A 25,666-nucleotide genomic window follows, 5' to 3' on the forward strand; every position below is an offset into this window, starting at 1 on the left:
AAATAAAATGGTAAAGACAGTAATTTGGATATTTTAGCAAAAATAATACTGCAGATACCACATTCCTTAAGTGCAAACATTCCCTGCGTTCCAATCCCCATACTTCCCTTCTATTTAGTATGCCGATGTCCCAATACATGCACATCAATTGTAGCATGCTGAAAATACATAAATGCCCCCACTAACTTCAGTAGCATTTTGGAGTATTCGTCTTTATTCTTGACATTTCTCGACATAATGAAAAAGAACTTCCTTATCTGATTTTCTTTCTCTCCTACATAGCAGAGTGCTAAACTGTGATGGAGCATAAGTGTGTGTGTGTGTGTGTGTGTGTGTGTGTGTGTGTGTGTGTGTGTGTGTGTGTGACACCTAAAATAGCCTGAACTTTTAACTTCATGTTATTTTTTTATTTGGTATGTTATGACATGTTAAACTGTATCCGGTGAATGACACATTTTAATAGATGGTTTCCGCACACACACAAAATACAAAAAATAAAAGATATATTTTTGACTCTTTTCCTCAATGTGCTTTTACTTTGAAGGCAGCAAAACACGCCCAACTTCCATCCTTCCTTTTCAAACGACTGTAGTTTTTCCTCCCCCCCGGTTCCAAAGCGACACACTTTAGCCCAAAAACAGCCAAACTAACTGATATTCCCGTTAAATAACCGGACCAGGAGGCAGGTACGGTGACTATGGCGGCCGGGAGCAACGTTAACAACCCGGGGCTTCACCACTGGACTTGAACGGAAGGTTTTTATCCAGTGCGGAAGTGGATTTTTTAACCAAAACACACGTCAGTTTTCGGTGTGTGTGTGTGTGTGTGTGTGTGTGTGTGTGTGTGTGGGGCTGTGTGTGCGCGCGCGCGCGCGTGTGTGTGTGTGTGGCTGTTCGCTGTAGTGAGAAGACTTCTGCTGCGTTTGTGGACATAATTCAACACGCACTTCAAGCTAAAAGGTAAAACAAATAGTTAAAATTGTTATATTTACACACACACACACACACACACATGCACACATGCACACATGCACACAGAAGTTACTGCAGTAGGCTATGTAAACAGATCCCGCTAACTTACTTACCTTACCCGGGACGCTAAATATACATGGGTGGGGGTAAAACAAAACATGCACCCATATCATATCTATGCAACATTCAGAGCATCCCAGCCAGGGTAAGGGTGTCTTCAACCGGGTTCACCTTAAGGTTATGTAGTGTGTATAGTGCGGTTTCTACTTGCTTATGCTTCACTTTAAACACACACACACACACACACACACACACACACACACACACACACACACACACACACACACACACACACACACACACACACACACACACACACACACACACACACACACACACACATTTGCTTAAACTAACAGCCGTTTTAAAAGTTGAAGTAACAAGAAGTAGCCACACTTTGTACATCCAACTCCAATTCATTCCTAAAACATACTTTCACTACTGCAGCTTTCAGTTTTTATGCACCAAATCTCTGGAACAAACTCCCAGAGAACTTGAGGTCTGCTGCAACTCTCAGCTTCTTTAAAATCAGGTCTGAAGACTTTTCTGTTTCCATTTTTACCCTGCAATTTTTATATTATTTAAATGTTTTATTTCTATTCATTCGCTTTTCTAATGTGTATTATGTATTTTAATCTTGCCCCTGTAAAGCACTTTGAATGGCCTTGTGTCTGAATTGTGCTATAGAAATAAACTTGCCTTGCTTTGCCCTACTGTTCAGATATTCTAAATGTATGTTCTTGTATACTAAGGTTTAGTTGCACTTCAAGATTCAAGATAAGATAACATTATCCCTGTGTTCCAATACCCATACTACTTCCATACTATTTAGTATGCCAGAAAAAGATTTAGCATGTCCCAATACTATGCATGTCAAATGAAGTATGCCAAAAATACCAGGATGTCCTAATTAATACATCCAATTGCATTTTGAAGTTTAGAAACCAAACCAGCTTGATTTAGTATGTAGTATAGTAAAAGGAAAAAAAGTGTGTGATTTGGAATGCAGGGTATGTATAACTATATTCATCTCGAAAGGGAAATAGTTCGCCGGGTTGCTCCAACAATTACAGAAAGGGAAGCAAAGAATACCACAAAAAGTGAAATATATACACATATACAACGTGTAAAGTAAATGCTAAGCAACCGAGCAGGCCTCATAGATGGCCTCCAGTCATTTTGCATATTGAAGATTAGTGGGCTATTGCACGTGACAGACAGTGACACTAATATGTCCTTCATAATATTAAAACATGATAGGCCACTCTTCACTGGTTAGTTTCCAGTGCAAGCTAGAGCTGACTTTAAAAGGTTCTTCTAGTAAATGGTAAATGGTAAATGGACTTGACTTATATAGCACTTTCTAGCCGATTTTCTCAGCCCCAAAGCGCTTTACATATCTTACCACATTCACCCATTCATACACACACTCATACACCGATGTATGAGTGTGTATAGTAACGTACATAAGTAGTAAATAAGCGGCACATGCAGGCGTACACATGCAGGCGTACATGAGAGTACATGTAAGCAAGCATGATCGTGCACGCCAGAAAATGTGCCGCTTACATTTTTTATTTTTTTATCTGTTTTTTATTACCTCCTTAAACCTGCAGTGTGTAGAATCTTGGGTTTTATTTCCTAGCAGATTTTGTAGAAAGTAATTATAATATCCATAAGTACGTTTAATTTAGTGCATAATAGCTGATTTTTTATTTTTATTTTTCCTTAGAAAGGGTCTCATATATGTCCATATTTCTGCATATCTTGGACCAAGGCCTAGTGCCGCCATCTTGAAAGTGTCATAGTTGGAATGTCATCAGGTGCATTGTTTAGAATTTAGAATTGTTCTTGTCCTTGAAGGCCACTGTAGCTTCTGTTATTATTCGAAAGGGGTGGGGTTACCCAGGGAGTGTTGCATTCTAGAACTTACTTGATGATGTCATATTACACACTGCACCTTTAAACCTGCAGTGTGTAGAATTTTGGGTTTGTTTAAAATTTAGAATGGTTCTTGTCCTTGAAGGCCACTGTAGCTTCTGTTATTATTCGAAAGGGTTGGGGTTACCCAGGGAGCGTTGCATTCTAGAACTTTGTAGAACTTTCTTGATGATGTCATATTACACACTGCACCTTTTAACACCCCCAATTCAAAGGACACCTCAGGATGTCACACATACATGCCATGCCAACTTGTATAGGGGATCATTAACTATCAAATCTCGACTCAGGAAGGGGGGTGACCGTGTAGAAAAGTACCATATATGGAAGAGTCAAGGAAATAAAAGTTAGGGAGTGGTCTATGGTGACTTTATATAAATGCTTGGTCTGTATGTGTGCCCACTGTACCAAGCAACGGAGGAGCTGTATCGACTGGCATATTTTTGTGTGTGATTATATTATTCTACGGACCTTTTTCTTTCTGCATCTGTGCGACAATCCTCACCATGGAAGATACAGGTATAAATTCTGCTTTTGTAACTCCTGAACGGCGTATACACATTGATGAAGCTGAGATGCTTTTAGCTCCTAGAACTAAAAAGAGCTAAAAAGACCCTAAAACTCTGACTGATTGATTTCCTTGACCAAAATGCATGGTCACCATTGTACGACTGGCATGAGGAAAACTTCAGGGTATATGGATATATATATTTTTTTTTTTAAAGATATTTTTTTTGGCATTTTTATGCTTTATTGATAGTGTAGAGACAGAGTTGAAATGGGGCAGAGAGGGGAGTGACATGCAGAGAACGACCGCGGGCTGGAATCGAACCCGGGTCCGCTGCTGGCCGAGGCCCATGGGGGGGGACGCCCTACCAACTGAGCTAAGGGCGCCCCCATGGATATTTCTTTGACCAAGGAATGGTTCACCTATACAGTATACCAGGGAAGTCAATGAACAGTTTTTACCGAGTACCACGTTTTTCCGCTAGAGTAGAGACTAAAGAGCTCCATAGATCAACAGGACTTTACGCTGAGCAGTGGGATGGATCGAGTCCTGGTGAAACCTATCGAGTTGAGGCAGAAATATCATCATCTGGTACCCAGGGCCCTGATGTGATGACTACATATTTTTCAGACGAAGGTTGCGTTCCGAATCGCATACTTTCTACTATATAGTATGTAGAAAAAAGATTTAGGATGTCCCGATTCTTGTGGCCAGATTTAGTATGGTTAGAAGTACCCGGATGTCCTACTTCATGCGGCCAAGATTGTTAGTGTTGAAAACTGTATTCTATTTGGGCGATTCTGACCCACAATCCAGTGCGCACGTGAAGTGACGTCACATCGACGAAGCCTCCATATGAAAACAAACGGGGATGCGATGGATATAAAAGCAAGAGGCAAGATCAAGGCGCAATGTTATGATGAAATAAGAGAGTAATAGTATGCCTACTGCATCCTAACTATATTCTTTTTATCATCGGATGTAGTATGTAGAATAGAAAAAAGAAAGAGTATGCGATTCGGAACGCAACCAGTGTCTAAATAACACTGTAATTCGTGATCCAGATGAGGATAAACTCAGTTGACGTCAAACTTCAGCCGCATTCACAGCGCAGCAGCTGAGCTGATTGATTCCGAAATGACAGCAGAAGCTGTTTTACCGCTCTCAAATTAAGCAACCAATCAACGCTGACCGAAACACAACCCACGACAACCAACAGGAGGCAAAGCCAATCACAAAATACATAAGGCGGGACTATATAGAGGCAACGCATTAACCCTTTCTCGTCGTTGTCATATCCTTCTCATATTGGTGTGGACAATTTCAGCACATTTGAATATTGGTATGGACACGTCCACACCGTCCATACGCAATTTTACGCCCAAGGATAACCCCCCACCACCCTGATTAAATGTATCACCTAAAGCATCCGTGAACAGAAAGATAGCATGCAGGTGTGAAATCCTGAGTCACCCTTTGAAGTGGGGGTTGTTTTGGAGACTATGCATAAGATTTAAAAAAAAATAAAAATCCCACGAGTCGAAATATGACCCCCCTGATTAAATTTATCACCTTAAGCATCAGGGTATCTATAGCATATTGGTGTGAAATCCTAGATTGGGGTTGTTTAGGAGATTATAAAAAAGATTTAAATTTTTTTTTTTTAAGTGGCACATTTTCTGGCGTGCACGATCATATGCTTGCTCACATGTACTCTCATCCTGCATGCGCGTTCGTGAGGAAAAATGTGCCGGTTATTTACTACTTACATATGTTGTTCATTTTCATATTTATTTAAACCTTTCTGGAAAAAATTGTAATGCAAATGATTATTGTTTTAATTTTAATGTGAGTGATCAACTGGCAAAGTTTCAGGTTACAGCTTCGGATAAAAATGAAGAGACCGCTCCAAAATGTTCAGTGTCTCTTGTTTTACTCTTTAGATGCATATGTTTGAGTAGAATGAACATTTTGATTTTATACTATTAAACTACTGACAACATTTCTACCAAATTCACAATAAAAATATTGTCATTTAGAGCATTTTCAATAAGTAATGTAGAGATGAAGATTTTAAGAAAAGTATAAGTTAAAAAAAAATTATCCTGTGTGTGTGTGTGTGTGTGTGTGTGTGTGTGTGTGTGTGTGTGTGTGTGTGTGTGTGTGTGTGTGTGTGTGTGTGTGTGTGCGTGCGTGCGTGCGTGCGTGCGTGCGTGCGTGCGTGCGTGCGTGCGTGCGTGCGTGCGTGCGTGCGTGCGTGCGTGCGTGCGTGCGTGCGTGCGTGCGTGCGTGCGTGCGTGCGTGCGTGCGTGCGTGCGTGCGTGCGTGCGTGCGTGCGTGCGTGCGTGCGTGCGTGCGTGCGTGCGTGCGTGCGTGCGTGCGTGCGTGCGTGTGTGTCTCTTTCACCTTGAAAGCAAGCAGACATTACAGACAACAGGTGCAAAATCTTTACTAATCTTCCAGGAACTAAAATATTTTGAGGAACAGAAAAATGCCAAAACTAACGACAGCTGCTGCTATCTTATTCCATGCTTTTATCTTTTCTCATAATCACTATTTCCTGTAACTCCCTCCGCTTTCACTGCTCACACACACACACACACACACACACACACACACACACACACACACACACACACACACACACACACACACACACACACACACACACACACACACACACACACACACACTCACACACACACACAAGTTACTGCATTATTGTGAGGAATTCACTGTGGGAATATTTGTTTTTCCCCATAAAAGGCAAAGAAAGAGTTTTTACTCAACGTGAGAAAAATGGTGGAATGTGTTTGTTAGTTAGCAAAAAATTAGCTTTTTAAATGACTAAGTAAAAATGTTTAGGTTAACACACACACACACACACACACACACACACACACACACACACACACACACACACACACACACACACACACATTAATGTCTATTTCCCTGTTGAGTTGTGTGTGTTTGTGTTTGTCCTTTAGGGGCCGCAGACCGTAAACTATTTGAAGCATATACAGTGAAATGAAAAAGTCAGTTGTCACTATGAGCAGGGAGCTGAATGCTATTACTTATTGTTTCAGAAATGTTATTACTTGAACATAGTGGCTAAATGTTGAACTTTCTACCCAACTATAGACAACCCTTAAAGGAATACTTCACCCAATACGGAACCGGCGTTCTGTCATAAAATCGCTATTATAATATAATGAATGAGGTTTTTCTTCCCTCTGTCTTCCCTTGGCCCAGCTGTCCTGTTAATCCTAACCCTACATTTTCCCATGCGTGATGTCACACATGGGAAAATGTAGGGTTAGACAGTGAGACCATAAAACACTCTTTCTGCCTTTTCTCAGGCTAGGATGAACCGATTTCTAAAATGTTTGCACATTTATACTACATAGGATCTCAGAGTTCAATACACCTTCATATTTCCACCGGTGAAGTAGGCCTTTAACCATCTTTTACCTCTCTCCCCCTCCAGTCACTATGAGCAGTGATCTGAATGTGCCCTTTGGTTCCCCGGGCCCCGGAGCCTCCGATCGGCCTCCGTCCGGCGGGGGAATGGACTACAGAGACTGGGTGAGACGCAGCTACCTGGAGCTGGTCTCTTCCAACCACCACTCAGTGCAGGCTCTGTCCTGGAGGAAGCTCTACCTCAGCAGGGCCAAACTCAAGGCCTCCAGCAGGACATCCGCTCTGCTCTCAGGCTTTGCTATGGTACGTGGGGAATTATTTTTAACATTTATTTATTTATTTTTTTTATTTATAATTTATTTTGTGATTTTTTTTTTTTACTTTTTTTTTTAATTTTTTTTTTATATATATATATATAACCAAGTTGCTCTTGGATTTAAATGAACAGTGTGTAAAGAGAATTGATAATAAAACATTTAAAAAAAATTGCATGTGAAATTCTGCTTAAAAAAATTCTTAAGTTAACGTATATCATACTAAAAGCCTAAGGTCTCTCAAATAATAGAATAGAGTGAAAGTAGAATTACATTTTAGACCATACCGTACAGCCCTACTTTGTATATGAATTGGCCTACACATCTCAAGTTGCCTTGTGTTCCCATGAAGCCAGTTGACCTGAATGAATCCACCACAGTTGCCTTCATGTCTCCTGGAAATATTCTTATATATACTATTATATTGGATTTTATAATATTTTTTTTAGGTGTATTTATTGTCTAATTTTATCATTTTAACTTAATTATTTTATTTATTTCCAATATAACGAGGTATATGAAAATGTGTACCTTGTTGTTTGATTAATTTGTGTTAATGTAAATAGTTTTTTGCACAGTTAACCACGTTGTAAAGCACTTTGAGTTGCCTTTTTAATATGAATTGTGCTATACATATACAATTATATATATATATATACATTTTAGACCATACCATACAACCCTACTTTGTATATAAAATGGCCTACACGTCTAAAGTTGCCCTGTGTTCCAATGAAGCTAGTAGACTTAAATGAATCCACCACAGTTGCTTTCATGTCTCAGGAGGAAGTTGTGGACAGGAACTGGGTTTAAACGTCCTGTTATTGTTTTTCAAAAATTGCATTGTTTGCTCCTCAACCGCAACTTTAGATCAATGCTTATTGTTTGTCTTCTATTTTATTTTGTAATTTTTCTTCACAATATGTTGATTGTCACACACACTCACACCAAGAACACAAATTAAGCAATTACTTTATAAAAAATAAATAATTATAATAATAAAATATTTATAAAAATGAAGCTCACATCGTGTAGTGACAGTGCCGTTAGACTCCATTTTTCAAGAAAGTCATGTCATTCAGAGTGACAGCTAGCAGCTAGCCCCCTCCTTCAAAGACACCGTGCGGCCCCCTCCCTCCCGAATGTCGGCCGGCTGATGTCGGAATGTTTAAAAACAATGGTTCTAAAACAGAATTCAGAATCCATGGTCTGAATGCATTTTTCAAAATCGTGCAGTACGCTCAAACAGGGGGTGCAGTTACTCTTTAAATGAATCCACCACAGTTGCTTTCATGTCTCAGGAGGAAGTTGTGGACAGGAACTGGGTTTAAACGTCCTGTTATTGTTTTTCAAAATTTGCATTGTTTGCTCCTCAACCGCAACTTTAGATCAATGCTTATTGTTTTGTCTTCTAGGTAAAAATTGTCATGATTGTTGACGTGGGTTTATTGCAACTTGCAACCGACCATGAGTTCTCCAGTTGAAGTTTTTTTTTTTTCAAATGTATTTATTGGGTTTTATCATTTTTGTAAACAACAAGAACAAACACAAGGAACAACTGTCTCTGAGTCAAAATGGAATCAAAATATGTTATAAGGAAAAAAAATAAAATAATAATAATAATAATAATAATAGGCTTTCATACAAAATATCTAGAAATATACATGATAAAAAAAATCAAAAAAAAAACAAGCATTGACTAAATAAAGTAGGGATCACAAATACACAGTTAAAGTTGCAGTGTGTAACATGACATCACCAAGTAAGCTCCAGAAAGCTCCAGAATGGAATAATGTCGTTTCACCAAGCCGGAAGTCCTCAATTACTCTCCAGTTGAAGTTTTAAGCCATTTGTATGTCCAAGTAACCATTCCCTTGAAGGTGTAAAACAATCTAGAAATAGCGCAGAGTGACACAGTGACAGCACATTGGGCGAATGTTTTCAGTTACAGCAACTAGCTTCAACTTTGCTCTACACAGTCTTGGCCTTCATTCTCCCCCATCTCCGTCAAAACATCCCAACTGCCTCTGCCTTATCTAGTGTGTGTGTGTGTGTGCGTGTGCGTGTGCGTGTGCGTGTGCGTGTGTGTGTGTGTGTGTGTGTGTGTAGGGCCGCCCATAAGGGGTAGAAAGTGGGAAGGCTTTCTAGGGCCCAGCCACTTGGGGGGGCCCATGGTCTTTGGAAGCCAAGAACCTAACTAAGCTAAACTTTATTTTTAGACTTTTAGATATTTATGTCAATATCTATTCAAAGTTGGGTGTTTGTGTGTCTGTCTGTCTGTCTGTCTGTCTGTGTGTCTGTGTCTCTGTCTGTGTGTCTGTGTCTCTGTGTGCATGTGAGAACCCCTGTATTTCACACACATAATAACCTTGTGTGTCTCTCTGTCTGTCTGCCTGTCTGTCTGTCTCTCTGTCTGTTCCCTTCCCTTCCCTTCACACCCATACCAACCCTTCTCTATCCCTCTCTTTTCCCCTCTCCCAGGTTGCGATGGTGGAGGTCCAGCTTGAGATGCAGTACAACTACAACCCCGTGCTGCTCATAGCCTTCAGCGTCTGCACCACTGTCCTGGTGGCTGTGCATCTCTTTGCCCTCCTCATCTCCACCTGCATATTACCCAACGTAGAGGCCGTCAGCAACATCCACAACCTCAACTCCGTGTCCGAATCGCCGCACGAAAGGATGCACGTGTACATCGAGCTGGCTTGGGGCTTTTCCACCGCCCTGGGTATCTTGCTGTTCTTGGCCGAGGTTGTCTTGCTGTGCTGGATAAAATTCTTGCCCGTGGATTCGTGCGGCGGCGTGAAAAACGGAACGACGAATAAGTGTGGTGGGACAAATGTAACACCCACTGCGACAACAGAACAGCAGCATAGCGGATATCAGGCAGCTTTGGCCTCTACCATTATAATGGTGCCGGTAGGGGTGATCTTTGTCGTGTTCACGATTCATTTCTACCGGACGTTGGTGAGACACAAGACGGAGAGACATCATCAGGAGATAGAAGAGCTGCACAAGATTAAGATCCAGCTGGACGGGCACGAGAGAGGGATGATGCACAATGTGTGAAAAAACAACATGGCCGACAGCAGATTTAAAGAAGGGGTCAAGGAGGAGTCAATGCTTTTTTGTTTTTGGAAATCTATTTTGTGTGAAACTATTGGTGATAATACTCGCTCTTTAAAAAGGTGGAGGAGACAGCGATTCTGGAGAACGTTTTTTTGTTGAGGAAATCAATTTTTTTTTTGTCGAAATCAGTGGGTATTTTGCCACGATTTTTATACCTGTGTGTGTGTGTGTGTGTGTGTGTGTGTGTGTGTGTGCGCTGAAAAAAAATACAGTGTTGATACGCAGCCTCTTTATGTAAACAAACAGGGCCCTCATAGCTAGGGACATACAGTTTACAGAGCCTAGGTTGTGTATTAACACTGGATTTAGTTCAGTGCACACACACAGTACGGACACGAGAGAGAGGCTTCCAGAATGTGTGAAACCATGACAACAGCTTTAAATGACGTCTATTCGTACCTAAATATTTATCAAGCTATTCCTACTCTCTGTCAGGTCTGTTCTGGTTATAGTTGCCAAGTTTGGATTAGTAGGAAGCCAGTTTCTTACGGAGAAGTTCAACCTTTTTGCCCATTTCTTCCTTAAAATAATACACGCACAGTTAAAGCTATAGTGTGTAACTTTTTCATATAAAAAAATTAATGTCTGTTACATTCAAGCCATCAGGAAAAACAAGTTGACACAAAGTTGATTATTAAGCCCTATCAGCGCCCTACAAAACTCTCTCTGTATTTCTCAGTGTGGCAGCGTTTACAAACTGGTGTCATAGGCCTCATTGGAGACACACAGAGATTTGAGCAAATGAATGGTTTCTGTTGCGTGGTCTTGAATATTAGAGTGAGGGGGGGAAAAGCTACATAATTTAAAAATGTTGAACTACCCTTTTAAGACCTTTGTCCTACATATTTATAAAAGCTCCTTCCTTCAAATGTCTATTCTATAAAAAAATTACTGAAGCCTTTATTAGTGAGATTTAAACTCAGCACTATGCAACACACACACACACACACACACACACACACACACACACACACACACACATCTTATTTATTCTCAAGGTCAAATTGTGTGTGTAGTTTTTTGTTTAGGGATCTCGTCTGTGAGTTAGATAATGTTATATATGTGTGTCAGTCAGTTAAAGATTATTAGTTTTATGTAAGAATGATTTAAAGAGGTTTACTGAAAAAGGGCTAATGTGTTCTGTGTGCCATTTATTGTGCCATGTTTGAGGTTTTTCATGCTATAGAGATATACTAGGGCTGGGTGATAATAGCAGGTAAAATTTTGTCCAAAAAAAAAAAATCCCTTATTGAATATGCATCTTCCCTCACTCCTTGCCACGTCACTTTCGCCATAGAAAATGCTGCCGGGATCTTTAAAGGTGCAGTGTGTAATATCTGAATATTTAGTGGCATCTAGTGGTGATGCAAGTTGCAAGTTCTGGAATGCAACGCTCCCTTGGTAACCCCTCCCTTATGGATAATAAAAAAAAAATTCAAGCGACTATCCACTAATTAAAATATACTTATGACTATTTTTTATTCCATTTCTTTTCCACCAAGTTTTTTTCTGAAAAATGCCAAAACAAATGTACACACTGCACCTTTAAGTCAAACTTATCTTAAAGCCATAAGGAAGTTGCCATAATGTCAAACTGTAACTTGACTGTTTAGTTTTAGTCGAGTGCTAAAAATCTTTCAATTTGTGATACAAGCTTGGGGCGGCTGTGGCGAAGTGTGTAGGGCGGTCGGCCACTGGAGTGCAGGGTCGGTGGTTCGATCCCCTGTCTCCCCGCCACATGTCCAAGTGTCCTTGGGCAAAGAGACATTGAACCCCAAATTGCTCCTGATAGTTAGCTTGCACCCTGCGTGGTAGCTGCTGCTGCTATCGGTGTATGAATGTGTGTGTGATTGGGTGAATGTGAACAAAACAATGTAAAGCGCTTTGAGCCTGTGAAAAACAAGGGAAAAGCGCTATAGAAGTGGAGTCCATTTACCATTTAAAAATTGGAACGGGTCACTTGACAAGAAAATTGTCCGGCACAAAAAATGAAAAAATGAATGAAAGAAAACCTCAATACATTTAATTTCATTTTTTTCATTTTTTTTTCAGACATATCAAAAACAATACAAAACTAAATGAAAAGCATAAAAATACAATAAACAAAATTTATGTTTAAAAGACTTCACAAAAAAAAAAAAAAAAGAAAGAAAATTATCTGTATTGACGTGACATGCCCGAAAAGGAGCAGGAAGAAGTATACACTTATTTAATCCTACCCCTTTTCCATAGTAAAAAAATAAAAATAAAAATGTAAAAAAATAAAAATAAAAAAATAAAAATAAAAAAAAATTTGAATGAGAAATTTTCCAATTCACAATTTCAAATGTCTCAGACAGTGTTCTTGTCCAGTAACCCATGGAGACGGCTCAAGCCAATTTTCAACGCTTGTATCATCAACTGAAAGATTCTGATGAAAAGAAGTTACTTAGCCGCTCCACTGCTAGTAGCTAACAAAAAATAAAACATACCCTGCGTTCCAATCCCCATACTTCCCTCCTATTTAGTATGCCAGAAAAAGATTTAGGATGTCCCAATACATGCAGGTCAATTGTAGTATGCTAAAAAATGCATAAATGCCCCACTAACTCGAATAGCATGTTGGAGTATTCGTCTTTATTCTTGACATTTCTCAACAAAATGAAAAAAAAAATCTTCATTATCTGATTTTTTTTTCTCTCTCCTGTGGCCCTAAAACTCTTCTGTACTTTAGTATGTAGTGTAGTAAAAAAAAATTAAAGTATGTGATTTGGAACGCAGGGATATTCAGTCAACAGGACATATCTTAAAAACTGATTCTAGCAGATTTTTTTTCTTTTGTTGTTGACCAAATTGATTTACAAATAATGTCGCCAAAGCCTGTAGCATGGGGATCATGTAGCGAGTGCTAAATTAAAGGAAAGCACCAGAGTTTAAAAAATGTCTTAAAAAGTCTTAAAATATATGTGACATTCTTCTTGTTAACTTGTAAGTCTGGGTGACGTTACTGTGTTTATTTACAATCCAAAATCTCAAACTTTTTCTCAAAAATGTTGTCTTATATATTTCATTTTTTTGCTTCTTTTGAATTTTTTTTTCCTGTTTTGCACAAAGACCACAGAGCCTGTGTCTAAAGGTCTTTGGACACCGGACAAGTCGCGAATAAACGGCACAAAAAATGCGAAATAATTTGGAACGTGGCGTTTGACGCGTCTGACTATCGAAAGATAGCCTGGCATCGCCCGCCTACATACTTCCGCTCAATTTTCATTTCCCTTCAGTAGTCAGTCTGGGTCTGCGGTATATTCATTGGTTTTCTCCGGCCAGATTTTTGGCGGTCCAATCAGCGCATTACATACATCATGACGACCAAACGTTATGCGATTGGTTATGGCAGATCCAGAGTGGCACTGGGCACATCCAATAGTTTTAAACTTCAACAGATACACCCGCCTTCAAGTGAGTTAACGTTTGTCAATTGAGTGATTCCAGACCTTCTGTACAAATGAAATGAAGTACGATGGTCTGGTTGGACCAGGCTAATCGGAAGCGACGTCTTTTGAAAAATCCAACTCCGCTGATATGGAATCTTGTATTAACTCTATATACGTTCGATAATTATTACTAACGGGCGAAATTAATCGCACAAAGAAAAAAAACGCGTGCCCGGTGTGCAAAAGCCTCTTGGTGTCAAACTATTCTTTTTACTTACTGATGCTGCTTGAATATGAACTTGTTACTGTCCAATTATGGTTCTGCCTTAACAGAAATGTTGCCTTTTTTAAACAATAAAAATGTTGATGCTTAAAGTGGATGGGTTGGTCAAGACACTGCAGGTGATAGGGTAACAAATATATATATATTTTTTTTATATATTTTATTTGTACATATTTTTTAATACAAATTTTTCAACACAACACAGAAAGACAGGCACATACAGAAGACGAAATTCGACCCCCCCCCAAAAAAAAAAAAAAAAAAGACAGCCAGCATTCACTCATTGACGTCTTTCCCTCTTAATGTGTTCGATGAAAGGGCCCCAGATATTTTTAGATTTAGGTTGCGTTCCGGTGCGCACATGAAGTGACGTCACATCGACGAAGCCTCCATATGAAAACAAACGGGGATGCGACGGATATAAAAGCAAGAGGCAAGATCAAGGCACAATGTTATGATGAAATAAGAGAGTAAAGTATGTCCCAATAGTATGCCTACTGCATCCTAACTAGATTATTTTTATCGTCGGATGTAGTATGTAGAATAGAAAAAAGAAAGAGTATGCGATTTGGAACGCAACCTTAGAATGGGAGGAAGACAAATTAAATCGAATTTCTTCAAGGTGCAAACAAGAAACCATATCATTTAGCCACTTTTTTTGGGGGGGGGAGAAAATGGCAGTTGGGATAGAGATTCGAATCCAAATACCTCAACCGCTCCACTTGTTCTCTTTGGTCCCTCCCCTATGGTCCCTCCCCGACACGCTCTACTACAACGTCGGTGTCAAAGTGAATGGACAGTCCCAACAGCCAATAAGAACAGAGAATCGGAGCCTCGCTCTGATTGGTCGAAGTGTACAGCTCATGTTAACTTTGACCAATCAGAAATCATATACCCCAGCTTTAAGTGATTGCCTGTAGTGTCTCACCAACATGTTAAAGGGGAAGTGTTTACTGGGAATGTTGTTCAAAATCTTAAGTTGATGAAGGAAATAGTGAAGAGTGCATGTTGTAATTACAGCATGACTTTATGACCTTTTATATTGTTTATATAATGAAATATTGGATATCTCTCAGTGAGTGTGTGTGTGTTCACTTAAAGGTGCTATGAGGAACTTTTTTAATATTTCTGAAACAGTCTAATTTTTCCTCTGATGATCATAAATGACATGTAACAGCAAACGAGACCATCAGTGCAAAGAATGCTATTTTTATATAGTTTTTTTCTTAATGCCTTTGTCATGGGTATATACGCTCACCCAGGAACAACAGCTGGCGTAGTAGAAAACACTACCGCTTTTGGTCCAAAGGGGGGCGCTAGAATTAACACAAACTGAAAGTTCCTCATAGCACCTTATAAAGCCTCTATAAACCTGGTCTAAACACACACACACACACACACACACACACACACACACACACACACACACACACACACATCTGAAATATACAGGAACATGTATCAACTTGTTATTACATTCCAGATAAAATGGCTGACCAAAGGGATGCTGGCTTTATTTGTTTTTGATTCTCAGAAGAGACTGAAATGTGTGTGCGTGTGTGTGTGTGTGTGTGTGTGTGTGTGTGCGCGTGTGTGCGTGCGCGAGAGAGTGATTCTTCAGATGTCAATGTGAACTGTGATTTGGAGATGAAACAAACAAGCCTGCAGTGGATTTTCAAAATAAAATAAAATAAATATTAAAAGTGTGTCAGTGTCTCTTATTGTGTACGGTAACTGGATTCCACACTGCATCTGGAAATAAACCCTAAACATTCACCACACACACACACACACACACATACACACACACACACACGCTATACTATGAAATCACTCTGCGTTCATTCCATTTCAAAACGACACAGGTTACACTGTCGTTTTTTTCACTCAAAACGACATAGGTTACACTGTCGTTTTTTTCACTCAAAACGACATAGGTTACATAGGCACACACACACACACACATACAACACACACACACAACACACACACACACATACAACACACACACATACAACACACACACACATACAACACACACACACATACAACACACACACACATACAACACACACACACACACACAGGGCCCAATTCACCCTTTAGCTCACCACCACCAGCTGAGGACACAACCAGGAAGCTACGTTTAGCTACAGCCTCAATCAGCTGTTTGCTCAACATGTTACCTTACTATTTTAAAGGTGCTGTAAGCGGAATGGTCAGATTAGCTAACTTCCTGTCAGTTACTGCAGTTAGCGGTCCCCTCCCTCGTCCCTACGTCACCACATTAATGCACTGCGGTCTTCAAATAGGGAGTTATCTAGCATCATCTCAGATCCATAAGTGTGATAAAAACCATCAAAACAGACATAGGGAAGGATTTTTACCTGCTCTGCCATTGTAGGCACATAAACATTCACCCATCTGTTGCTCTGCGCATGCACCGGCAGTGAGAAGGGTGCCGGTTTGTATCATTCTCTCTTGTGATTGGATATCAGTTTCGGGATCCCCGAAAAGTTTATTTGCTGATTACATGCAGAGCAGCTGACTGAAAGATCGGCTTTATGAAACGCGCACATTATGTAAGTGATCACTGTATGAATAAAGAGCGATTTAACTATGGAAGATTTTACTGGACTTTATTATCTGTGAAAGCAAAACAGTTTTGTAAAAGCACAGAAGACAATTGACAAGTGTGTATCATGATTCACACGTATTTCACGACCCACAAACCTGTAATTTTTGACTTGCAAATATGTATAACTTACTCTGAAAATACAAAGTCATATTTACGCATTTACGGATCCGTTTCTGCTTGTGAAAAAGAGGTCTGCATATTTGTGGATTGCCTCCTGTGAGTTTGTGAGCCACATTAAATTTTTACATAATTTTGTCCAACTTCTACCATCGAGATCTGTAGAACAAGCTTTACAAATGTGAAGTGCAATCATTTGTATGTGTGTAATTGTGTTTTGTAAAGTTATATCCACACAAATAAAAAGTGATTTGCAAATATGTAAAATTTAGGCTGTAAATGTGTATTTTAATTTTGCATAATTTTTTAAATGCAAATAGTTTCACCACAAAAAAAGACATGTCAACTCCTATTTACGCATTTACGGAACCATTTCTACACGTGAAACTGGCTCTGCATATTTGTGGATCGCTTCCTGTGTGCTTACGGAATATTGTCCCATTCGTGCTGCAGAGATCTGCAAAATGAGGTCTGTAAAATGAGACCTGTAAAATGAATTCTGTAACTTAAGGTCAGTGTTGCCACAGTTACTTTGAAAAAGTAATCCGATTACTGATTACTAGTTACTCCTTAAAATAGTAACTTAGTTACTATACAGTCACTTTGAAAAAGTAATCCGATTACTGATTACTAGTTACTCCTTAAAATAGTAACTTAATTACTATACAGTCACTTTGAAAAAGTAATCCGATTACTGATTACTAGTTACTCCTTAAAATAGTAACTTAGTTACTTTACTGATTACTTGATCTTCAAAAGTAACTAAATTAGATTACAAGTTACTTTAAAAGTTACTTTACAGGTTTTGAAATCCATATATCTCAATTTAAAACATGCATTAGGAATCATTGAAAAATATACAAAATAAAGGTTGTAGGCTAGTAGCCTATAGGCATACTGTTTTCAAAATAATAAGAATTATGTTTTAAGAAAATGTAATAAAAAAAACGGCCACCTCATTGGTTCATTTGGAGGCCTGTCACGCGAACAGAGGAGGAAAAAAAAACCTCTCCACAGCTCAAGATCTTAAGGTTAAGAAATTAACCAATGGTTGTGTTCCGAATCGCATACTCTTTCTTTTTTCTATTCTACATACTACATCCGACGATAAAAATAATCTAGTTAGGATGCAGTAGGCATACTATTGGGACATACTTTACTCCCTTATTTCATCATAACATTGCGACTTGATCTTGCCTCTTGCTTTTATATCTGTCGCATCTCCGTTTGTTTTCACATGGAGGCTGATGTCACTTCACGTGCGCACTGGATTGTGGGTCAGAATCGCCCAAATAGGATGCATTTTTCAACACTAACAATCTTGGCCGCATGAATTAGGTCATCCGGCCACAAGAATCGGGACATCCTAAATCTTTTTTCTACATATTATATTGTAGAAAGTATGCGATTCGGAACGCAACCAAGGTTTTCTGATATATGAGTGAGGTATCTCACTATGGGACACGCCCCTCGCGCTGTCCCCCAGAAGCAATTTTACACTACGCCTGTCGTGACTGGCCAATAGACGTGACGTCTGCCTTGCAGAGGAGGGACTTCCTCCTACTACATAAGTCCCGTCGTCACGTCATCTCTTCAGTCTAAGGCAAAACACCTCTTCTCGCTCCGGGCAAGGAGGGTGATCTTGTGAGATACCTCACTCATATATCAGAAAACCTTGGTTAATTTCTTAACCTTAAGATCTTGAGCTGTGGAGAGCTTTTTTTTTCCCTCCTCTGTTCGCGTGACAGGCCTCCAAATGAACCAATGAGGTGGCCGTCCCTAAACAAGCTCCTTTGATTGGTCAAGGGGGCCATGTGGTTCGCTTATAAATATTATATAAAGGCTGCGCCGGGAGTTCGCCATCTGCTGGTTGACCTGTCTAACTGCACCTTAAGCAGCTGAACTGTGGCGCAAAACAAACGTTTCCCCCCCATGAAATATAGCGTCTGCTATGGGGATATTTAGAATTCAGGTACGGTTTCTAAAGTAAAAAAAGTAACTAAGTTACTATTTTAAGGAGTAACTAGTAATCAGTAATCAGATTACTTTTTCAAAGTAACTGTATAGTAACTAAGTTACTATTTTAAGGAGTAACTAGTAATGAGTAATCGGGAGATACCTCACTCATATATCAGAAAACCTTGGTTAATTTCTTAACCTTAAGATCTTGAGCTGTGGAGAGCTTTTTTTTTCCTCCTCTGTTTGCGTGACAGGCCTCCAAATGAACCAAGTAACGTTTAAAGTAACTTGTAATCTAATTTAGTTACTTTTTAAGATCAAGTAATCAGTAAAGTAACTAAGTTACTATTTTAAGGAGTAACTAGTAATCAGTAATCGCATTACTTTTTCAAAGTAACTGTATAGTGACTAAGTTACTATTTTAAGGAGTAACTAGTAATCAGTAATCGGATTACTTTTTCAAAGTAACTGTATAATAACTAAGTTACTATTTTAAGGAGTAACTAGTAATGAGTAATCGGGAGATACCTCACTCATATATCAGAAAACCTTGGTTAATTTCTTAACCTTAAGATCTTGAGCTGTGGAGAGCTTTTTTTTGCCTCCTCTGTTCGCGTGACAGGCCTCCAAATGAACCAATGAGGTGGCCGTCCCTAAACAAGCTCCTTTGATTGGTCAAGGGGGCCATGTGGTTCGCCTATAAATATTATATAAAGGCTGCGCCGGGAGTTCGCCATCTGCTGGTTGACCTGTCTAACTGCACCTTAAGCAGCTGAACTGTGGCGCAAAACAAACGTTTACCCCCCATGAAATATAGCGTCTGCTATGGGGATATTTAGAATTCGGGTACGGTGACGTTGGAGAGAAAGAAGTGTTTAAAACTTTGAAAAAAAAGTCACGTGGCGACCGGTGGCCGCACACACTCAGTCTATCAACACATGAGACATCGCAGAGAAAAGTCAAATGAATGCATGAGAGTGAAGAGCCAAGCACGTTAAGTTTAAAGACACTGCTACTGTCTTTGCACTTTGGAGGAATGGATTTATTTTCGTGGGGGGAAAAACGTTTTTTTTATTACATTTTTTAAACCATACATTTTTATTATTTTGAAAACAGTATGCCTATAGGCTGCTACAACATTTATTTTGTATATTTTTCAATGATTCTTAATGCATGTTTTAAATTGAGATATATGGATTTCAAAACCTGTAAAGTAACTTTTAAAGTAACTTGTAATCTAATTTAGTTACTTTTTAAGATCAAGTAATCAGTAAAGTAACTAAGTTACTATTTTAAGGAGTAACTAGTAATCAGTAATCGCATTACTTTTTCAAAGTAACTGTGGCAACACTGACCTTAAGTTACAGAATTCATTTTACAGGTCTCATTTTACAGACCTCATTTTACAGACCTCATTTTGCAGATCTCTGCGGCACGAATGGGACAATATTCCGTAAGCACACAGGAAGCGATCCACAAATATGCAGAGCCAGTTTCACGTGTAGAAATGGTTCCGTAAATGCGTAAATAGGAGTTGACATGTCTTTTTTTGTGGTGAAACTATTTGCATTTAAAAAATTATGCAAAATTAAAATACACATTTACAGCCTAAATTTTACATATTTGCAAATCACTTTTTATTTGTGTGGATATAACTTTACAAAACACAATTACACACATACAAATGATTGCACTTCACATTTGTAAAGCTTGTTCTACAGATCTCGGTGGTAGAAGTTGGACAAAATTATGTAAAAATTTAACGTGGCTCACAAACTCACAGGAGGCAATCCACAAATATGCAAACCCCTTTTTCACAAGCAGAAACGGATCCGTAAATGCGTAAATATGACTTTGTATTTTCAGAGTAAGTTATACATATTTGCAAGTCAAAAATTACAGGTTTGTGGGTCGTGAAATACGTGTGAATCATGATACACACTTGTCAATTGTCTTCTGTGCTTTTACAAAACTGTTTTGCTTTCACAGATAATAAAGTCCAGTAAAATCTTCCACACTTTAACACTTATATTAACATAAATAAATCACTTACTTCACCTTTAACTAGGCCTATACATATTACAAGGAACACTACACTCTGAACTAAGACCTTCCATCACTAATGGATATAGGATGGCCATTCCCTCTGCGCCTCCCAAACATGTATGGAAGCCAAAAGAAAAACATGTAATATTTGACCAATCAATAAATACTGTGGCTCAGTTGGTAGAGCGGGTCGGCTGATGATCAAAGGGTTGGAGGTTCGATCCCCGCCCTGCCACCTGTGTCATAGTTGTTGTGTCCTTAGGCAAGACACTTAACCCACCTTGCCTCGTGTGAATGTCGATAGTTAGCCTGCTATAGGTGTATGAATGGTAACGTGGGAAAGGAAAACAGGTCTCCCTTGTAAAAGAGTCTTCGGTCTCAATGGGATATACCTGTAGAAATAAAGGTTAAAAAAATAAATAATAAAAAAACCATTGCGTAGGTTATTGAAAGTTGATGAGGGTCCCCACGTTACCTTGTTTAAAAGCATATACATCACTCTCACTAATTAATGTTAAATCTGACTTTGTATTAAATAGTCTATAGTTACATTTAGATTGTTGAAACATTAGCATCCCCAGCTTATCTTTAGAAAGTTTTTCCTGAAAGATTGGTTGCGTTCCGAATCGCATACTTTCTACTATATAGTATGTAGAAAAAAGATTTAGGATGTCCCGATTCTTGTGGCCAGATTTAGGATGATTAGAAGTACCCGGATGTCCTACTTCATGCGGCCAAGATTGTTAGTGTTGAAAAGTGCATCCTATTTGGGCGATTCTGACCCACAATCCAGTGCGCACGTGAAGTGACGTAACATCGACTAAGCCTCCATATGAAAACAAACAGGGATGCGACGGATATAAAAGCAAGAGGCAATATCAAGGTGCAATGTTATGATGAAATAAGAGAGAAAAGTATGTCCCAATAGTATGCCTACTGCATCCTAACTAGATTCTTTCTATCGTCGGATGTAGTATGTAGAATAGAAAAAAGAAAGAGTATGCGATTCGGAACGCAACCTCTGTCTCTCTGTCTCTCAGTGGTGTTAGGTCAATAGCTTCATTCATGTTGTGCCTTGCTAAAGCCTTTATGCACTTATACTTGGTTTGTTGAAGTTGATTGTATTCTGTCCGGTAGGTTGTGTGTGGATTGCGTGTGTGTGTGTGTGTGTGTGTGTGTGCATGTGTTGGCTGAGCTCTAAGCTCTAACATGCAGCAAGATAAATAAATAAAATAAACTGAAAAGTACAAATATATAATATCACTTGAGCGTTTGTTATAATATCAAAAAGAAGCGTTTTATACTCTGTCAGTATCAAAGTGTGTTGGGAGCAATAAAAGACTGTTTGCACACCTGTATATAATCATTCACCTGATTACAAGGCTTTGCGTCACTACCACTGGTCAACACCAGACGGAGGCATTTCTCATCCATTGAAAACTCGACCAGTTGAGAACCACTTTTTCAGACACACACACACACACGTACGCACGCACACGCACACACACACACACACGCACGCACGCACGCACGCACGCACGTGAACACACAGACACACCCTTAGGCTACTCTTGTACTTCTATCTTTGTGAGGACACTCATTGACATAATGCATTCCCTAGCCCCTTACCCTAACCATCAAAACTAAATGCATAACCCCAACCCTTAAGGCCAGGACACACCAGTCCGACTACCCGAAAATGGAGTTTGCCGATTCAGGGAGCTCCAGTCTTCCCGTCGCGGCCGAAAAAATGCAAAGAACACACCGAGCCGACTGCTGACTTTCCGTACGCTCTGCGCTTGCGCGGGACGTAATGTCTCCATAACAGCAGGCGGCGCTAATCTGTATTGTGGCCCGAAAAAATACGGAAGCCGGAAATGATGGGACGGCTCTCTAGACCATAAACATAGATAGAAATACGTATTTATATTTATGGACCATAAAGAGCACCATTTTTAGCAGAGAGTGTCGAGCAGTCAACAAGGGTTGATGCATGTGAGTACTCGCTGAACGAAACAAACAAACACATTAAAACGATGGCAAACTGTTGTTAGCTGTTTGTGCTACCCGCCTCACTTCCGGGCTTCACTGATTCGCTAACCCTCCACAAATCAAATTGCTCCAACTGAAAGACTGCCCGCTCAAAAGAAGCCCGACGACATCTACGACGACCGATTTCACAGCACACACCAAACAGATTCGTGTCCCCGCCCCCTCCCGACTCTACGACGGCAATTATCGGGCCGGTGTGTCCTGGCCTTTACACTAACCCTTAACTAATAACTAATATAAACTGATCCTGATAGTTAGCTTGCACCCTGCGTGGTAGCTGCTGCTGCTATCGGTGTATGAATGTGTGTGTGTTATAGAAAGTTCTAGAATGCAACGCTCTCTGGGTAACCCCAACCCTTTTGAATAATAACAGAAGCTACAGTGGCCTTCAAGGACAAGAACAATTCTAAATTCTAAACAATGCACCTGATGACATTCCAAAAACATGGATTCCTCCATAAGACCTACCTGCTCAATGTACACAATGTAATATTAATATTTGTAATTCTCCGCTCAGGAGGATAATTAAGATTATTGGCAGAGGTGATTTTACACCAATGAGGACATATTTATGAATGAGGATATTGATTTTAGCTAATAAATTACTTAAAATGTTACACAGTGTCCCTTTAAATAAAAAAAATAAAAAAATCACATGAGGCAGTTGCAGTTTGTTGAATATTTTAATCATTCATAGACTCTTAACTGATGCACAGTCAGCGACATTATTGCTGGCAGAAATATTGTTGATGCATTATATATATATTTTTTTACACAGTTGCTTTGGTATATCTGTCTCTGTCCACAGTACAGTTACATTCACTGTGCCATCTATAAATACTGTACAAAAATAATGTGCTTCTTTGACACAAAAAATTTCCTCTCTCTCTCTCTCTCCGTCCGTACAGTGGATTTCAGCTTTTTGCAAGAGGAAAACCATAAGGCCTTTGTTTAAAACACACACATATATATAGTTTACACTTTTTTTTTAAATGGCTGGCAATGATATTAAATAGAATAATTACAGTTTATAATAAATTAGATTTTAAAGTCGGTATGCGAGGCAACCAGTCTGTATTGTCCTCACGTAAAAATGTCTGTAAGGTTAGTCGTAGTCCATCTTCAAAGTGCGTAAATATGGAAAAAAAATGCACTCAGTGATCAAGTGTTATTTTCTTTGGGGGGGTGGGGGAGGACTTGTGGTGTAGTGGTTAGACACCCCTCCCCCCTCCCCTCCATAGAGTCTCAGCCTCTTCACAGCAGACCACAGGTTCGAATCCGGCCCGTTGTCGTTCTCTGCATGTCATTCTCCCCCTCTAGCCCCATTTCAACTCTCCAAAACTGTATTTAAAACAGCAAAAAATGTATAAAAAAAAAAGAAAATAATCTGGAGTGTAAATAAAACAAAAAGCATATTTATTTTTTTGCGTCCACCGTCGTTGCATGTTCACTACGAAATTGCAATCTTCCACAGCCGTGCCGTGAGCTGTATTTGTACACTTTTTTTTGACAATAGAAGAAGTGTTTTTTTATTCTCAGAGTCTCATTTGGTTCCACATAGCCCTAAAAGAAATCACCTCGAAATCCTAAATCCAAATGTGCTTTCTCGCTCACCCCATCCCCTCCCAAGTACATCGATCAGGGATAAGGTGAGAATTGGATTTTTTTTGTGCTCCACATTCAAAAAATCCACAGTGTGTAAAGGCAGTACTCTCTTTCCACCACTAGATGGAGCTCTCAGTCAGTTTCTTATGCCCAGTTAAAGCTGGGGTATGTGATTTCTGATTGGTCAAAATTAACATGAGCTGTACACTTTGACCAATCAGAGCGAGGCTTCGATTCTCTGTTCTTATTGGCTGTTGGGACTGTCCATTCACTTTGGCACCGACGTTGTTGGTGTAGTAGAGCGTGTCAGGGAGGGACCATAGGGGAGGGACCAAAGAGAACAAGTGGAGCGGTTGAGGTATTTTGAGGATTCGAATCTCTCTATCCCAACTGCCATTTTCTCCCCAAATCCTCCACCCCAGCTTTAAGTGTGTTGGTGTTTAATCCAGTTGTATAGTTCCTTTAAAGGCGACAGGTCTGGTATTTGCTGTGTGGAGAGTTGGCGAGCTCGTAGAACAACACGTAGGCGTTGCTGCTTCGGACCTGGCTGGAGGAGACTGGACTCACCCTGCACACAAGACACACACACACACACACACACACACACACACACTTATTATGTTTGTGTATTTACATAATTCTTGAAAAGAATCTGGGCACACAAATGGTCCTTACAAGGTGCTTTCAAAACAACATTGTCACGTGCGCACGTGCAAAATGTATACAGAAGTGAGAGAATGGAATAGAACACAATCTTTATTGTCATTGCATGGTACAGGTATCCAATGAAATTGCAGTGCTACTTAGGCCAGTGCATAATAAAGAGAGACATGTTACCTTGCATCGTTGTAGCTGTACCATTCGCCCAGCCCGGGGTTCTTGCAGTAAGCCGTGTAGTGTCCGCCCAGAGCGTTACCAGAGTGGTTAGACACAGCGTACAGGTTATACACAGGGCGCTCTGTAGAGAGAGACACATACACTGTTAGTCTAGTGCTTATGCATCAAATACACCTGACCTTACTTGTATTATTTGTGATATGCATTTACTTGTGACATTAACAAGTGCAGTATATACATTTTATGGTCTCACTGTCTAAACCTACATTTTTCTTACTGTGACATCACAGTAAGAAAAATGTAGGTTTAGGATTAACAGGACAGCTGGGCCAAGGGAAGACTAATGGAAGACTGAGGGAAGAAAAACCTAATT

General features: G+C 39.6%; 3 protein-coding genes across 4 annotated transcripts in view; 2 read left to right on the forward strand and 1 right to left on the reverse strand.

Annotated features, from left to right (window-relative positions):
- Positions 1-25,666, forward strand: part of LOC307260770 (adapter molecule crk-like) — a 197,798-nt gene that overhangs the window by 31,908 nt on the left and 140,224 nt on the right. The gene's annotated exons all lie outside the window — the stretch shown is intronic.
- orai2 (ORAI calcium release-activated calcium modulator 2) lies at positions 678-15,459 on the forward strand. 2 transcript variants are annotated; one of them, XM_080041380.1, is made up of 3 exons: positions 678-959; positions 6,971-7,206; positions 9,699-15,459. In XM_080041380.1, exons 2-3 carry the CDS (start codon positions 6,976-6,978, stop codon positions 10,281-10,283), a joined length of 816 nt encoding a protein of 271 aa, XP_079897506.1. In that variant the 5' UTR covers positions 678-959; positions 6,971-6,975; the 3' UTR covers positions 10,284-15,459. The 2 variants fall into 2 exon arrangements, with proteins under 2 accessions (XP_079897506.1, XP_079897505.1); XM_080041379.1 differs by lacking the exon at positions 678-959 and adding an exon at positions 3,421-3,491.
- LOC307260871 (ubiquitin carboxyl-terminal hydrolase 2-like) overlaps positions 23,573-25,666 on the reverse strand; it is a 21,091-nt gene continuing 18,997 nt past the window's right edge. Inside the window, exons 11-12 of the mRNA XM_080041235.1 lie at positions 25,294-25,414; positions 23,573-25,024 (exon numbers count right to left, since the gene is read on the reverse strand). Of these exons, the coding sequence (XP_079897361.1) occupies positions 24,919-25,024; positions 25,294-25,414 (227 nt within the window). The 3' untranslated portion in view covers positions 23,573-24,918. The remainder of the gene's footprint in view (positions 25,025-25,293; positions 25,415-25,666) is intronic.

The sequence above is a fragment of the Ammodytes marinus genome (assembly GCF_949987685.1).
Source record: "Ammodytes marinus genome assembly, chromosome: 14".
In the NCBI taxonomy this organism is placed as follows: Eukaryota; Metazoa; Chordata; class Actinopteri; order Uranoscopiformes; family Ammodytidae; genus Ammodytes; species Ammodytes marinus.